Genomic DNA, 17,638 nt, shown 5'->3' on the forward strand with positions numbered 1-17,638 from the left:
GCCACACACAAGCTTCCATCCTGTGAGACCACTATTATTTGGGTTCTGCTGCACGTACTGAATACATATCGGGAGAACAGGACTTCCCAGGAGTGTGTGGCTGTGGTGGTCTGTTCTAAGATGAGCAGAGATATATTTACAGTGTCAGCACTTGGGCTCCTGGGACATTATTGTAAATGGAGAAAGGGAGAGCTGGGCCAGGGTTGGGGGCACAGCACAGGGAGACTGGAGACTGTTACCCTCCTCATCTTTCTAGCCACGGGGTCTGATAGGGGAGCGTTTGGGTCACCAGGTGTGAGATTTAGGAGCCTTCGTTCCTTCACTTCCCTTCTGGTGCTTTTCACAGACAGTTCTCTTGACATTCCAGCCAGGATGAGAATCACTGCTGGTGGTCTCTTCCTCGTCCTCCTCCTGTCTGATGGCAGTGACTGTGGAGGCTGAGATCTAGAGGAGAAACTCCTCAGGTAGGGAGAGAATGCAGCATCAGTTGTCATTGGGTTCCATCGGGAATCTCTGCTTCCCCAGCCAGGCCTGGACAGCCAGCCCTGAGACAGCTGACCCCGGGTCCCTCCTATCTTTTTCCCTGGTGATCCCCAAATATACATTCATCACTTCCCCTATTCCTTTTGTTACCAGTGAGTCACTAGGTCCAGCTTATGCTCCAAAAGTATTAGACAAGGACATAGATACCAGAGGAGGGAGCATCGGGGACCAATTTAGAGTCTGCCAACCACAGGGTGACTTTGGGACCATGTGACTACATGGCCTGTCACACGGCTGAGGCTAGCAATGCAGAGACCAGAATAAAGAGTTCAAGTCAAAGGTTTTGGGGCTCACTTCACAGGAATCCAGATCAAAATTATATTCCCGAAAAACTGGCCCAATCTTCCAGGTAATTTGGGATTTTTAAAAGAGCGAACGTTGTAGGTAGAAACAGAAACGTAGGAAATGGAAAGCAAGATAGCAGCGCTGAGAGCGCTGTCTCACTGTCACTGACAACGATCCTTCCAGTTTCCGCAAGAACCACAGTGGTGAGTTAATTCGTACGTGATGTGACCACCACCCCTGAATCCTTTAAGTCTTTGAGGATGACATTAACTTCTTTCATTATCCCAAGACACAATATTGTTTTTAATGTTGTGTCGTGGCTGAGCTTGGGAGGCTTTTTCAGGGGCTTCCACTAAGCCTTTCTTACTAAAAGCTTTTACTTCACAGATTAAAAAAAAATATGAGCTCTCTGGGTGACATTTCCAATTACAGCTCATAAGCTTGAGAAAACCAAAGGTAAGATTTTTCCAGATTTGGCTAATGCCCTAAGGATAAAAACAACTTTTCCCTCTGGGTTATTACCCACATTTATATTTTGGCCTAAACAATTATTCTCTAGATAACTGTACTTATGGAAGCTTTTTATACTTTATTTATTATGTTTATTTGTTTTCATTGGAAGAGGCAGCCTTAAAACAAGTTCTAGAGAGAAAGGGAAACCTCTCCCAGCAGCCTCAGAAGCAGCGGATTAAAGCTCCACAATCAACTTGATGTACCCTGCATCTGTGGAATACATGAATAGACAACACATCATCCCAAATTGAGGAGCCCAGAGTCAGTGCTGTGCCTCTGAGGTGGGAGAGCCAACTTCAGGACACTGGTCCACAAGAGACCTCCCAGCTCCACATAATATCAAACGGCGAAAATCTTCCAGAGATCTCCATCTCAACACCAGCACCCAGCTTCACTCAACGACCAGCAAGCTACAGTGCTGGACACCCTAAGCCAAACAACTAGCAAGACAGGAACACAACGCCACCCATTAGCAGAGAGGTGGCCTAAAATCATAAAAAGTCCACAGACACCCCAAAACACACCACCAGACGTGGACCTGCCCACCAGAAAGACAAGATCCAGCCTCATCCACCAGAACACAGGCACTAGTCCCCTCCACCAGGAAGCCTACACAACCCACTAAACCAACCTTAGCCACTGGGGACAGACACCAAAAACAACAGGAACTACGAACCTGCAGCCTGCAAAAAGGAGACCCCAAACACAGTAACATAAGCAAAATGAGAAGACAGAAAAACACACAGCAGGAGAAGGAGCAAGATAAAAACCCACCAGACCTAACAAATGAAGAGGTAATAGGCAGTCTACCTGAAAAAGAATTCAGAATAATGATGGTAAAGATGATCCAAGATTCTATTTCCCAGATCCAAAATCTTGGAAATAGAATAGACAAAATGCAAGAAACAGTTAACAAGGACCTAGAAGAACTAAAGATGAATCAAGCATCGATTAAAAACACAATACATGAAATAAAAAATACTCTAGATGGGATCAATAGCAGAATAACTGAGGCAGAAGAACGGATAAGTGAGGTGGAAGATAAAATAGTGGAAATAACTGCTGCAGAGAAAAATAAAGAAAAAAGAATGAAAAGAACAGAGGACAGTCTCAGAGACCTCTGGGACAACATTAAACGCACCAACATTCGAATTATAGGGGTTCCAGAAGAAGAAGAGAAAAAGAAAGGGACTGAGAAAATATTTGAAGAGATTATAGTTGAAAACTTCCCTAATATGGGAAAGGAAATAGTTAATCAAGTCCAGGAGGCACAGAGAGTCCCATACAGAATAAATCCAAGGAGAAATACGCCAAGACACATATTAATCAAACTGTCAAAAATTAAACACAAAGAAATCATATTAAAAGCAGCAAGGCAAAAACAACAAATAACACACAAGGGAATCCCCATCAGGATAACAGCTGATCTCTCAGCAGAAACTCTACAAGCCAGAAGGGAGTGGCAGGACATAATTAAAGTGATGAAGGAGAAAAACCTGCAACCAAGATTACTCTACCCAGCAAGGATCTCATTCAGATTTGATGGAGAAATTAAAACGTTTACAGACAAGCAAAAGCTGAGAGAGTTCAGCACCACCAAACCAGCTTTACAACAAATGCTAAAGGAACTTCTCTAGGCAAGAAACACAACAGAAGTAAAAGACCTACAATAACGAACCCAAAACAATTAAGAAAATGGGAACAGGAACATACATATCAATAATTACCTTAAATGTAAATGGACTAAATGCTCCCACCAAAAGACACAGAGTGGCTGAATGGATACAAAAACAAGACCCATATATATGCTGTCTACAAGAGACCCACTTCAGACCTAGAGACACATACAGACTGAAAGTAAGGGGATGGAAAAAGATATTCCATGCAAATGGAAACCAAAAGAAAGCTGGAGTAGCAATTCTCATATCAGACAAAATAGACTTTAAAATAAAGACTACTAGAAGAGACAAAGAAGGACACTACATAATGATCAAGGGATCGATCCAAGAAGAAGATATAACAATTGTAAATATTTATGCACCAAACATAGGAGCACCTCAATACATAAGGCAAATACTAACAGCCATAAAAGGAGAAATCGACAGTAACACACTCATAGTAGGGGACTTTAACACCCCACTTTCACCAATGGACAGATCATCCAAAATGAAAATAAATAAGGAAACACAAGCTTTAAATGATACATTAAACAAGATGGACTTAATTGATATTTATAGGACATTCCATCCAAAAACAACAGAATACACATTTTTCTCAAGTGCTCATGGAACATTCTCCAGGATAGATCATATCTTGGGTCACAAATCAAGCCTTGGTAAATTTAAGAAAATTGAAATTGTATCAAGTATCTTTTCCGACCACAATGCTATGAGACTAGATATCAATTACAGGAAAAGAGCTGTAAAAAATACAAACACATGGAGGCTAAACAATACACTACTCAATAACGAAGTGATCACTGAAGAAATCAAAGAGGAAATTAAAAAATACCTAGAAACAAATGACAATGGAGACACGACGACCCAAAACCTATGGGATGCAGCAAAAGCAGTTCTAAGAGGGAAGTTTATAGCAATACAATCCCACCTTAAGAAACAGGAAACATCTCGAATAAACAACCTAACCTTGCACCTAAAGCAATTAGAGAAAGAAGAACAAAAACATCCCAAAGTTAGCAGAAGGAAAGAAATCATAAAAATCAGATCAGAAATCAATGAAAAAGAAATGAAGGAAACGATAGCAAAGATCAATAAAACTAAAAGCTGGTTCTTTGAGAAGATAAACAAAATTGATAAACCATTAGCCAGACTCATCCAGAAAAAAAGGGAGAAGACTCAAATCAATAGAATTAGAAATGAAAATGGAGAAGTAACAACTGACACTGCAGAAATACAAAAGATCATGAGAGATTACTATAAGCAACTCTATGCCAATAAAATGGACAACCTGGAAGAAATGGACAAATTCTTAGAAATGCACAACCTGCCAAGACTGAATCAGGAAGAAATAGAAAATATGAACAGACCAATCACAAGCACTGAAATTGAAACTGTGATAAAAAATCTTCCAACAAACAAAAGCCCAGGACCAGATGGCTTCACAGGCGAATTCTATCAAACATTTAGAGAAGAGCTAACACCTATCCTTCTCAAACTCTTCCAAAATATAGCAGAGGGAGGAACACTCCCAAACTCATTCTACGAGGCCACCATCACCTTGATACCAAAACCAGACAAGGATGTCACAAAGAAAGAAAACTACAGGCCAATATCACTGATGAACATAGATGCAAAAATCCTCAACAAAATACTAGCAAACAGAATCCAACAGCACATTAAAAGGATCATACACCATGATCAAGTGGGGTTTATTCCAGGAATGCAAGGATTCTTCAATATACGCAAATCAATCAACGTGATACACCATATTAACAAATTGAAGGAGAAAAACCATATGATCATCTCAATAGATGCAGAGAAAGCTTTCGACAAAATTCAACACCCATTTATGATAAAAACCCTGCAGAAAGTAGGCATAGAGGGAACTTTCCTCAACATAATAAAGGCCATATATGACAAACCCACAGCCAGCATCGTCCTCAATAGTGAAAAACTGAAACCATTTCCACTAAGATCAGGAACAAGACAAGGTTGCCCCCTTTCACCACTCTTATTCAACCTAGTTTTGGAAGTTTTAGCCACAGCAATCAGAGAAGAAAAGGAAATAAAAGGAATCCAAATTGGAAAAGAAGAAGTAAAGCTGTCACTGTTTGCAGATGACATGATACTATACATAGAGAATCCTAAAGATGCTACCAGAAAACTACTAGAGTTAATCAATGAATTTGGTCAAGTTGCAGGATACAAAATTAATGCACAGAAATCTCTGGCATTCCTATATACTGATGATGAAAAATCTGAAAGTGAAATCAAGGAAACACTCCCATTTACCATTGCAACAAAAAGAATAAAATATCTAGGAATAAACCTACCTAAGGAGACAAAAGACCTGTATGCAGAAAATTATAAGACACTGATGAAAGAAATTAAAGATGATACAAATAGATGGAGAGATGTACCATGTTCTTGGATTGGAAGAATCAACATTGTGAAAATGACTCTACTACCCAAAGCAATCTACAGATTCAATGCAATCCCTATCAAACTACCACTGGCATTTTTCACAGAACTAGAACAAAAAATTTCACAATTTGTATGGAAACACAAAAGACCCCGAATAGCCAAAGCAATCTTGAGAACGAAAAATGGAGCTGGAGGAATCAGGCTCCCTGACTTCAGACTATACTACAAAGCTACAGTAATCAAGACAGTATGGTACTGGCACAAAAACAGAAAGATAGATCAATGGAACAGGATAGAAAGCCCAGAGTTAAACCCACAGACATATGGTCACCTTATCTTTGATAAAGGAGGCAGGAATGTACAGTGGAGAAAGGACAGTCTCTTCAATAAGTGGTGCTGGGAAAACTGGATAGGGACATGTAAAAGTATGAGATTAGATCACTCCCTAACACCATACACAAAAATAAGCTCAAAATGGATTAAAGACCTAAATGTAAGGCCAGACACTATCAAACTCTTGGAGGAAAACATAGGCAGAACACTCTATGACATAAATCACAGCAAGATCCTTTTTGACCCACCTCCTAGAGAAATGGAAATAAAGACAAAAATAAACACATGGGACCTAATGAAACTTAAAAGCTTTTGCACAGCAAAGGAAACTATAAACAAGACCAAAAGACAACCCTCAGAATGGGAGAAAATATTTGCAAATGAAGCAACTGACAAAGGATTAATCTCCAAAATTTATAAGCAGCTCATGCAGCTCAATAACAAAAAAACAAACAACCCAATCCAAAAATGGGCAGAAGACCTAAATAGACATTTCTCCACAGAAGATATACAGACTGCCAACAAACATATGAAAGGATGCTCAACATCTTTACTCATTAGAGAAATGCAAATCAAAACTATAATGAGATATCATCTCACACCAGTCAGAATGGCCATCATCAAAAAATCTAGAAACAATAAATGCTGGAGAGGGTGTGGAAAAAAGGGAACACTCTTGCACTGCTGGTGGGAATGTGAATTGGTACAGCCGCTATGGAGAACGGTATGGAGGTTCCTTAAAAAACTACAAATAGAACTACCATATGACCCAGCAATCCCACTACTGGGCATATACCCTGAGAAAACCATAATTCAAAAAGAGACATGTACCAAAATGTTCATAGCAGCCCTATTTACAATAGCCCAGAGATGGAAACAACCTAAGTGTCCATCATCGGATGAATGGATAAAGAAGATGTGGCACATATATACAATGGAATATTACTCAGCCATAAAAAGAAATGAAATTGAGCTATTTGTAATGAGGTGGATAGACCTAGAGTCTGTCATACAGAGTGAAGTAAGTCAGAAAGAGAAAGACAAATACTGTATGCTAACACATATATATGGAATTTAAGAAAAAAAAAATGTCATGAAGAACATAGGGGTAAGACAGGAATAAAGACAGAGACCTACTAGAGAATGGACTTGAGGATATGGGGAGGGGGAAGGGTAAGTTGTGACAAAGTGAAAGAGCGGCATGGACATATATACACTACCAAACGTGAGGTAGATAGCTAGTGGGAAGCAGCCGCATAGCACAGGGAGATCAGCTCGGTACTTTGTGACCGCCTGGAGGGGTGGGATAGGGAGGGTGGGAGGGAGACGCAAAAGGGAGGGGGGATATGGAAACATATGTATATGTATAACTGATTAAATTTGTTATAAAGCAAAAAAAAAAAAATAGAAAAAAAAATGCAGTAGCAGAATAATGTAAAACACTTTGTAATACAACTTATGCCTTATATATTTATATATTTGTACATTTAATATAAATGTAAAAATATGATGGTAAGATACACATCAAAATTGTTTACTCAGGGAAAGGATGGAAAAGTGAGGGGAACAGAAGAGTGAGGGGACATTACTACCTTTCCATTTGTTTCTGTATCATTTGACTGAACAAAAGAAGCATGTGTCCCATTTATGATTTAAATATATCTAATCAAGTTTTAAAAATTAATACTTATAAGTGAAATAGGTGAGGGAATTTAAGAGGTACAAACTTCCAGTTACAAAATAAATGAGTCACAGTGATGAAGTGTACAGCGTGGGGAATATAGTCAATAATAATGTAATATCTTTGTATGGTGATGAAGGTGGTCAAAAGGTACAACCTTCTGCAATAACAAGATGACTAAATTCTAGGAATGTAATGAACAACATGACTAATATAAGTAAAACTGCTGTATGTTATATACATGAAAGTTGTTAAGAGCTAATCCTACCAGAAAAAAAAAAAAAAAAAAAAAAAAAAAAAAAAAAAAAAAAAAAAAAAAAACAAGTTCTATCGCGTTACTGGGAATGGAGTCTCCATGACCTATTTTTTCACTCCTGCTATTTATCTGGCAGCATGGTAGGTGCTAGAATATAAGTCCACCCAAACCAATGATACTTTATCTCTTCTGTGAGCCAGTGCTGGTTTGTGAAATGTTTGCTCTCAGCTCACAATAAGAAACATACAGACATTGAAAGTGAGTGTAAGCAAGTAAATTTCTACCTTTATCTTGACCCAGACTGGTAATTGCCAAGAAAAAGATGAGCATTTATATCATGTGATTGGATCTGCTAAGACAGTTGGATCATTAGTTCCTCATGGACCAGAGATTGAGTAACTTGGTGTCTAAACTAGTATTGATACTTTTTAAAGACTTTTGTGGGGATCACATGTAAACTGATAAGTGATATGGATACTTTCCCCAGAAAGATGTGCATGTACAAAGAAATATGAAACCTAGTATAAAATGTCAGTGTTTATGTATGGATCCCATGAAGACTTATAGATCTTGTTTATTTAAGCTTAGACAAAGGTAGGGAGAGGACATTTTGAGTAATCCTTTCATTATTGAAAAATGCACTCTGCTTATCTGAGTATAAACTGGAGTAGACAGAAGCTGGATCCCATAACAGAACATCACAGAAGAAGTTGAAAGATGTCATTTACTACTTATTCATCCATCCAACCTGACTGCTTACAATGTACCAGGTCAAGTTCTCGTCTAGATCACTGCTACAAAAATTGTAATTTGTCATTCTTTTTCCTTCCTCACCTTCAACCTCCACCCCTAGAATCTGTACCCTCTTCCCAAGTTAGGGGAATTTCAAACTTGAAGATCTTGGTCGGCTGTAGAGACCACCTCCCTCTATAAGAGAGAAAAACCTGCTTCTAAACATTCTGGCAGGTTGAAACAGCCTGAGGCTCCACCAGGCAGGTGACCCCATGCTGGACTCTGACTCAGGACATGGTGCCACAGAGAGGCTGGAACTGTGCTGAAGGCTTTGGCACCTATGGCCGAGGCGGCAGTAGTTGTCAGGAGCAGCAGAGACAGCAGGCTGAGCCGCAGGGCGCGCTGTCCAGCATCAGGGCTGACAGTGCTGTGAACAGTGGCATCTGGGCCCACCTGCACGGGCAGGGCTTCCTCTGTGGGACCTGACCCGTGTGGGATTGTGTATTCTGTTCCTGGCTGTGTAGTCTCAGGGCTGTTCGGTGGCTTTTTCCTGAAACAAAACTACAGTCAATCTCTCTTTCCCTCTCTCTCTCTCTCTCTCTCTCGTTCCATTTAGAACAATTTGAAACCCTTTTTTGCCCATAAAGAATTGCATGACAATACCATGTAGTGAAACTCTGAGAGAGCAGGGATTCAGAGACTCTTCCCTGCTGCTTTATTGAGATATGATTGATCTACAATATTGAGTCAGTTTATGGTATACAATTTGTTGACTTGATACACTTAATATTGCAAAATAATTACCACCGTAGCATTAGCTGACAACTGTATCACGCCACATAATCACCTTTTTCGTGTGCGTGTGGAGAAAATTTAGGTCTACCCTCTTAGAACTCAAAAGCTTTTCTTTATGCTGAGCGGATAACTGCTTCTTAAATTTTCCACCTGGCTATACTGCATGGTAGAGAACACATGTATCTCCCAGAAAATGTCCTCACTTTTTTTTCCCAGGGAAAAACATTTCCATGAGGATTTAAAACCCCTCCCCACCCTGATTACTCTCTGATCACTGACCTCAGTGGATCCCAATCTGCCTGAGCCTCAGGACTGCTTGTAGGGATTGTTACAAACTACTCAGGACTCTTCCCCGACCCACCATCTCAGAATGTGGGCATGAGGTCCAGGAATCCCTTATGAACAAGCCCTACAGGTGAGGCTGATGCACAGCCACGTGGGAATCCTGGTCTACATTGTTGCTACTAAATGTGTGATCTGAAGACCAGCAACATCAGCACCAAACTTGTTTAAAATGCAGATTCTCACGCTCCCTTCCACCTGAGGCGTGCACGTGATGCACAGGAAGTTTGGGACCCTGTGCTCTTTGCCATCTAGACTCGGTGTTCAGAAACGTGAGGTCTGCTCGGGTGTGTGGTCTGATCAGATCACATAGCGCTGGGGGGTCCAGGGTTCAGTCCTTGTCCTTCATCTTCTGTAGCCAATTCTCCCCTGGTGACCTCATCTGTTCTCAAAGCTTTAAACCTCATTTATAGGATGTCACCTCCTCCAAATATTTCTCCAGCCATCTCACCTGAACCCCAGACTCAGTTTGCCCTTTCCTAAAGCGAATGCCAATGCTGCCGCCTCCTCAAATATGCTGCTTCCAGAGTCTCCCCATTTCTGTGGAAGGTGCCCCACATGTCTACTTGCAAATCTCAAAATTTGCGGTCTTGCTTCATTCTTTCTTATAACCCAAATTTCATCCGTTAGGAATTGCTGTAAAATGCCATTTTCAGAATATATCCAGAATCCAATCAGTTACTATTATTTTCCCTGCTCACACCTCAGACAAGCACCAGCATCTCCAGCCTGGACACTGCACCATTTCCTACAGTTTCCTCTTTGGAATCTCTTGCCCTTCACCTCCTGATTCTGCCCAGCAGCCAGATGTTTCTAAAGAGTAGTCACACGAGGTCAATCTTCTGTTCAAACCATCTTGTAAACTCCGCACCTTCCTCAGACAAAATCAAAACCCTTCTGATATTGTCTAGGTGTATATGATCTGTCCAGACACCGGATTTCATCTCCATTCCTCTCTCCTCCAGCTACGATGGCCTCCTCGCTCTTCCTTGAACACGCCGACACTCTCCTGCCCTAGCGCACTGGCACTGGAGGCTCCCCGGCCTGGAGAGAACTTGCCCCAGACATCCTCGTGGACATTCCTTCATGTCTTTCACATCTTTACTCAAAGGTCACCTTCTCAATGAGGCCCACACTGACCGCCCTAGTAGAACAGACATCATCCCTGTCCCCACACACTTACACGCTGGGTCACCTTCCTCAAAGCACTTACCAACTTTTAAGGTGAACCCTTCCCTCACTTACTAGTGTCCTAGCGCACACTCTGCCCGTTCCCCTAGAACATATACTCCACATGGCGGACAGGTTTTGTCTGTTGTTAGTTCCCTGAGGTTTCCTAGATGCAAGAACAGTGCGTCATGTATCTGGCACACAAAAATGTCAACTGAATGAATGAGCAGTGTAGAGCACCTCCCTTTCCTAGAGACAGTGTCTTTACTAACATGACCTCAGGCCACAGGCTGCCTTGTGGCAGCTACGACACCACATCCATTCGCAATGACATCAATGCCGCCTGTACTTTTCTCACAAGGGCTGATCTCCCCTCCCTCACACACCAATCAGTCTGCACACCACACACCACGCTCCTTCTCTCTTCAGAAAAGAATATCCTGCACTTATGCGTCCTCTATTCCAACGTACCCTGACTCTATTAGACTCTGCTTTCTAAATCCATCAGTTTGGATTGGAGTCAGCACTAGGCTTAGAAGATCTAAGGGCAGAAGAGGGGCCAGGCTGCAGAGAAGAGAGAAATCCAGCAAGAATTAAGTCAAGATGAGAGACTATTGGGTCCCTTCTGTTTGCTAATTCCAGAATCTGGTTCCTTTTAAAAGATGGGGAAAAGTTGGAAAGAATCCAGCAAACGTCTCTAGAAGGAGGGCAAGAGCTGGATGAGGCTGAAAATTGCTCTCTTGATACTACTGAGAATCTTGTGTGCAGGGCCCCCTTCCACTTGTAGGGACGTCGACAGGCAAAATGACTCCTGCTGCTGTCAGAGATGGGGACACCCAGAGAAGAATGAGACCAGAACTCTGCACGTGAAAAACAACAGTCATTAATCCAACAATAACAACCACTAAATAAGCAAAATATAAACACGCACGATGGGCTTCCCTGGTGGTGCAGTGGTTGAGAGTCCGCCTGCAGATGCAGGGGACACGGGTTCGTGCCCCGGTCTGGGAAGATCCCACATGCCGCAGAGCGGCTGGGCCCGTGACCCATGGCCGCTGAGCCTGCACGTCCGGAGCCTGTGCTCTGCAACGGGAGAGGCCACAACAGAGAGAGGCCCACGTACCGCAAAAAAAAAAAAAAAAAAAAAAAACACGCACGATAAAGACAGGGTCCGAGGATGGGAGCAAGGCCTGAGCCAAGGCTACATGGTTACAGGAAGCCCTTGCTGCCCACAGTCCTGGAGACAGTACAAGGCCCAGGTGATTTCTGAGTCCCTGAGATCACAGGTCCTGGTGGGACAAGGTTCTAGTGAAGTGACAAGGACAAAGGAACAGAGCAGGTGACCTGGCAGAGCAGTGACCACATCAAAGCCACGATGCAGTGAGCACGGAGTGGGCACAGGCCGCGTCCACGCTCAGCTCCTCACCGCCTCCTCCTGTCCCACCTGCAGCAGACAGAGCACAGCAAGCACACGGATTCTGGAAGGTTCTCAGCGCTTCCATTTATTTTCTCTCTCAAACTTTAAGAATCCTTTCCTTTATTAATCCATCAATGCCTCATGGCAGGAATCAGAAAAAACAAAATTCATATAGAGGTTTTATTCCCAACAGGCAAGTAAGACATTATTACTCAGTGCACCACGAAGTTAAGACAGGGATGGAGGTGGCCCAGCCCTACCTCTGCTGGAACAGGCAAGTGGATCAGGGAAGAGAACACAGGTCAGGGTGGGGAGGGGTCGTGGTGGGCAGGGTTGGGCCAGTCTCCCCACCTCCTCACATTATGCTCCGAGGAACACAGACACATTCAGATGCAGCTGCAGAAAGAGGAGTCACGGGATCTGAAGCCACAAAGTGGGACTCTGCATCACTCAGTCTCCACGAGGCTGCTGGCTCACACTGTGAAAGAAAATAACCATGAACAAATTCAGGTCAGTCATGTAAGTGCTGACCTTCCCAACAGCCCCCCACATGCTCAAATGTCCCACTCAAAGATCCCCACCACCCGGGGCATCCCCTCGACCCCAACACCTCTCCCAATCTAGGTCCTCCAGGGTCTTACCTTTAGGATCCATGAGAGACACATCAGAGCCCTGGGCACTGTCACTGCCTGGGGGAGAACACCACCAGGACGTGGTCAGAACCCACAGGAGAGAAACTAGAGAAGGAGCTTTAGGAGGGTGAGCCCCCCATGGCCTCCTGTCTGCACCCTCACAAGGGTCTCAGGAATCACACCCCCTCCACACTTACTTGCAGCCTGAGCGTAGCTCCATCCTTTTTCACCTGTAAGAAGAAAACACGTGAGAGGCCAGGGAGAAGACTGAGTTGAGATCCTAGAGGAACCCCCTAGTCCTGGACCACAGAGAACTTCCCAGAACTGTTGACCAAAACCCATGATAGGATCAGGAACACGAAGAAAGGAGATGTGGGGGGACTGGATCAACTTCTGCCCTCCTGGGGGTCTCTCCTCAGCAGGGACCTTCCCTCTCTGACCTTCAAGTGCTGGTAATCTGGTCCCCAACTGGAATTATGAAGGTGAAAAAATCTGTCTTTCATTTCCACATGTGCTTTACAAAAGGTTAAGTGCCAGTCTCCAGACTGGCAAGCAATGTTTCTGAATGGTACTGCCTAGTAAAAACGCAGGCAAGCTTCTACCTGGGCTTGAAACCCCCCAGTGAGACAAGAAAACTCAGATCCCTCCCTCCCTTCCCTACCTGAGTGCTTCTTCCTCCAGATCACAGCTCCAGCCACCACGGCTCCAGTGACCAAGAGAACCAGGCCAACAATGAGGCCCATGATGAGGACGGTGGGCTGAGGAGGGTCTGTGGAGGAAAGGGAAGGGGCCCTGACCTCAGGCTTGAATCCCGACCTTGCTGAAAGTGTCCAGAAGGGCTCCTGCTTTATCTGAGAGGAAGCTCCACCCCCCATGTCCCTCCTTACCCCATCTCAGGGTGAGGGGCTTCTGAAGCCCCTCGTGCTGCACATGGCACGTGTATCTCTGCTCCTCTCCAGAAGGCACCACCAGGGCCACCCACTTCTGGAAGGTTCCGTCCCCTGAAGGCCTGGTCTCCACAAGCTCCATGTCCTGGGTCTGATCCTCCCCATCACGCTGCCAGGTCAGTGAGATCTCCTTAGGGTAGAAGCCCAGGGCCCAGCACCTCAGGGTGACCTCACGGTCAGAGATGGGGTGATGGGTCATGTGTGTCTTTGGAGGGTCTGAGGAGGAAGAATCAGAAAATTCACACTTAGTGTTACCTTCATGGGCCACTGAAGCAGCATCATGTGACCATCCTGAGAATGGACAGCACAACAGGTTTGAAATGAAGCAGCCAAAACACCAGACACCAGCCTGGACTCCGGGGTCTGGGAAAATCTCCCAGTCCTTGGAAAGTTCTAGAATAAGGATGAAAGCCAAGGTAGGAGGCTCCATGTAAAGGGGAGAATACAGAGCAATGGTCCTGACTTTGGTGGAGGCTGAATGACTCAGAAAAGCTGGAGTCAGGTCTCCTAAGATGTTCTCAAGATAAGAACAGGCCTTGCGAGGGAAAGTCATGGTTCACAAGATGGGGGTCAGGGTCAAAGGGCGCTGCTGGTCAGTTATTTCAGGGATGGTTTCCTGCTTCTTCCCCAAAGAGACTGGATTCCTTCACTGTCTTTCAGAGAAGTGAGGCCACTGGCGAGTCACTGTCTTGTACAGAATATGGAAACCTGGGCGGATTCACCCCTCTCCCGACAAGAAATTGGGGTGGTGTTTCCACAGGGACCCCATTTCCTCCCCTGTGGGAAGCCAGCTCCAGCCCGAGGGGAGACCAGGGAGGCCCCGCGGCCCCTCGTACCTGCGCGCTGCAGCGTGTCCTTCCCGGTCTCCAGGTATTTGAGGAGCCCCTCCACGCAGGTGCCCTCCAGGTAGTTTCTGCGTTGCTCCGCATCACCGGCCCGCTCCCACTTGCGCTTGGTGTTCTGAGCCGCCGCGTCGGCCGCGGTCCAGGAGCGCAGGTCCTCGTTCAGGGCGATGTAATCGGCGCCGTCGTAGGCGTCCTGTCTGTACCCGTGGAGGAGGCGACCGTCCTGCCCCACGTAGCAGCCGTACATCTGCTGGAGGGTGTGAGACCCTGACCCCGCCCCGACCAGCCGCAGCGATTAAACCCAAACGGAAAATGAAACTGGGTAAAGTCCCCGCGGGCTCTTCCCGGGTCGGGGACCGGGGGGGAGGGGTCCCGCAATGTTGGGGTGACCCTCGGACCCGGAGACTCGGGGCGACGCCGGCCCGTCCCTGGGGGTGGGGGTCATGATCCGGACCTGGGCCCGCGTCGCTCACCGGCCTCGCTCTGGTTGTAGTAGCCGCGCAGGGTGTTCAGGTTCTCTCGGTAAACCTGTGCGGTGTCCTTGCAGATCCGCGTCTGCTCTTTCCAATACTCCGGCCCCTCCTGCTCCACCCACTGCGCCCGCGGCTCCATCCTCGGATTCGGGGCGTCGCTGTCGAACCGCACGAACTGCGTGTCGTCCACGTAGCCGACGGCGATGAAGCGGGGCTCCCCGAGGCCGGGCCGGGACACCGCGGTGTAGAAATACCTCAGGGAGTGGGAGCCTGGGGGCGGGGAAGGGTGAGACCCGGTCCGACCCTCCTCCCGGCGCGGGTCCCCGGGTCCGAGGTGACGGGGCCGGGAAGGGGGAGGGGGCGAGGGGCTCGTGAGACGGAAAAGGTGTGGAGGTCGGAGAAGGGCCGGCACCTCGGGGGAGAGAAGAGGGGGCGGGAAGCAAGGGAGGGACAGGCGGGGACCGGGGTGAGGGGGCGGGTCTGGGCTGGGGGCGGCGGCGTGGCTCCTTCCCTGTGAGTCCTGCCCCCCGACCCCCGGGGTCCCCTCGATCCTCCCCGCAGATGCCGTTCCCTACCGACCCCGCACTCACCCGCCCAGGTCTCGGTCAGGGCCAGGGCCCCCGAGAGTAGCAGGAGGAGGGTTCGCGGTGCCATGACCCGCATCCTCGGGGTGTGGAAGAAAGTGAGTGCGGCGGGTCGGTGGAGACTTTATAACCGGGAACCGCGGGGACGCTGATTGGCTTCTCCAGAAACCGGACACGCAATGGGAGTGAGAAGTGAGTCGCGTCACGAGTGTCCAGGCAGCAGGGCCCGACACAGGTTGTGAGAGAGAAAGCGAAACTCGGGGAGACGGGGTTTCCCCACCACGGAGCGTCCCGGCCCCAGAGACCGCCTGACAGCCTGAGAGCCTGAGAGCCTGCATGTCACGGGACCAGGGACTTTGCCTGATCTCTCCCCTCCTGCACCCAGAGCTCTTTGTCACACTGTCTCCCTGAGTCCTGGCCCAGGGACTGTGTAGTCAGCGATTTTCACAACATTGTGGTCAGAATTTTTATACAGTCTCACAAACTAGTGACGACCCCAAAGATAGTTTTGTTTATGTGGATACTTCTATCGATACGTTCCAAAGTAGAAATAATAGAGTTCAAAAAATTTTAATTAATTGATTTAGAATAATATTAATAACCTATGATTTAATATGAAAAATAACTACTTCCCAAAATAAACACGGTAGTGGGAAATGTGGAGCTTTTCAGATTTTTATATTTTTGCAAGTCTCTCTCTTTCTTATCTGTCTCATTAGAAGACCCCTGGATGTTCATGTCTGCTTCTTCATTGAATCCGTTATTTTGATTGAAGTCTATGAAAATAAAAAAGCCCACACATATGTAGGCGTAGTATTTTTAATAACCTTTTCAGACAGTCATGGATGTTAGTCTTTGGTACAAAACGAAAACTACACAAGTGGTAGTTTCTCAAAGGTTATTTTCAAAGTGGACCTGAAACAATATTATTAACTGTTTCCTATTCTGTTACGTTAAAATCCATAACCCTATTTTGCACATTGAATGTCTCTTGTACTAAGGTAAGATTTTAAAAAAGTAATACGTTATTTCACTAAGTTATATAGATCTTCCAGTGTCATTCATTCTTTCAAGTAAACATTGTATTCCATGAAGAAGAGGGTAGCTCAGGTCACACAAATTATTTTCCTTGGGACATAGTACTTTGGAATGTAGCAGAAGGGCTTGATGGGTACTTCCCAAGTCATCTTAGAAGATACTTTTAAAATGTGGATTTAAGGGAGTTCCCTGGCCGTCCAGTGGTTAGGACTCAGAGCTGTCACTGCCATGGCCTGGGTTCAAGGGTTCAATCCCTGTTCAGGGAACTAAGATCCCACATGCTGTGGGGTGTGGCCAAAAAAAAAAAAAGAGTGGATTTCAGGATGATTTAGGAAACAAAAGAATTTTTATGTATTTTTTAGAGTTTTTTTATGAGATATAGTTGATTTACAATGTTGTGTTAATTTCTGCTGTACAGCAAAGTGATTCAGTTATACATGTGTATATACATTCTTTTTCATTTTCTTTTCCATTATAGCTTATTAAGGAAAGATAAAAATTTGTAATGCATCAACCAGAATGTTTTAAAGGAAACCTGCTTTTCTTTTTCTGCAAGTAAGTTGTGGTGAAATTCATTATATTTCAGTTTGCTACAGTAGTCTCCATCACTGCTAAGTTATACCTCAAAGCAAATATCAACATAGTGGAAAGTCAAATAATATCTTAGTAATGCTATGAAAGTAGGTTTCACCTCATGGATCTCATGAAAGGGTCTCAGTGACTTCAAGGGTTCCACAGGTCACACTATGAGAACTTCTGTTTGAATAAACCTGGGAAACTCTCCTAACTGACCCTTGCCTTTGCCTCCTCTTCGTTTTGGAGAATCCCTCTCCCTGAGCTGGACTCCCTGCCTCCCCACACTTAGCTGAGGGCCCTGCCCCTGGGGTCCTCTAGGAGAGAACTCACCCATTGGAAATTGATCTCAGAGAGTGTCCTCAGTCTGGGAAGG

At 45.2% G+C, this 17,638-nt stretch overlaps 1 protein-coding gene and 1 pseudogene across 3 annotated transcripts in view; both read right to left on the reverse strand.

Moving 5' to 3' along the window:
- The window catches only part of LOC309813160 (tripartite motif-containing protein 26-like), a 101,633-nt pseudogene that overhangs the window by 68,598 nt on the left and 15,397 nt on the right, over positions 1–17,638 (reverse strand). The window lies entirely within an intron of this gene.
- Positions 12,337–15,798, reverse strand: LOC309812999 (BOLA class I histocompatibility antigen, alpha chain BL3-7-like). 2 transcript variants are annotated; one of them, XM_082637509.1, is made up of 8 exons: positions 15,658–15,798; positions 15,068–15,337; positions 14,586–14,861; positions 13,690–13,965; positions 13,464–13,571; positions 13,000–13,032; positions 12,812–12,859; positions 12,337–12,648 (listed from the first exon to the last, which is right to left on the reverse strand). In XM_082637509.1, exons 1-8 carry the CDS (start codon positions 15,728–15,730, stop codon positions 12,644–12,646), a joined length of 1,089 nt encoding a protein of 362 aa, XP_082493635.1. In that variant the 5' UTR covers positions 15,731–15,798; the 3' UTR covers positions 12,337–12,643. The 2 variants fall into 2 exon arrangements, with proteins under 2 accessions (XP_082493635.1, XP_082493634.1); XM_082637508.1 differs by lacking the exon at positions 12,337–12,648 and having other exon boundaries at positions 12,723–12,859.

The sequence above is a fragment of the Mesoplodon mirus genome (genome assembly GCF_964341445.2).
Source record: "Mesoplodon mirus genome assembly, chromosome: 12".
NCBI classification, from domain to species: Eukaryota; Metazoa; Chordata; class Mammalia; order Artiodactyla; family Ziphiidae; genus Mesoplodon; species Mesoplodon mirus.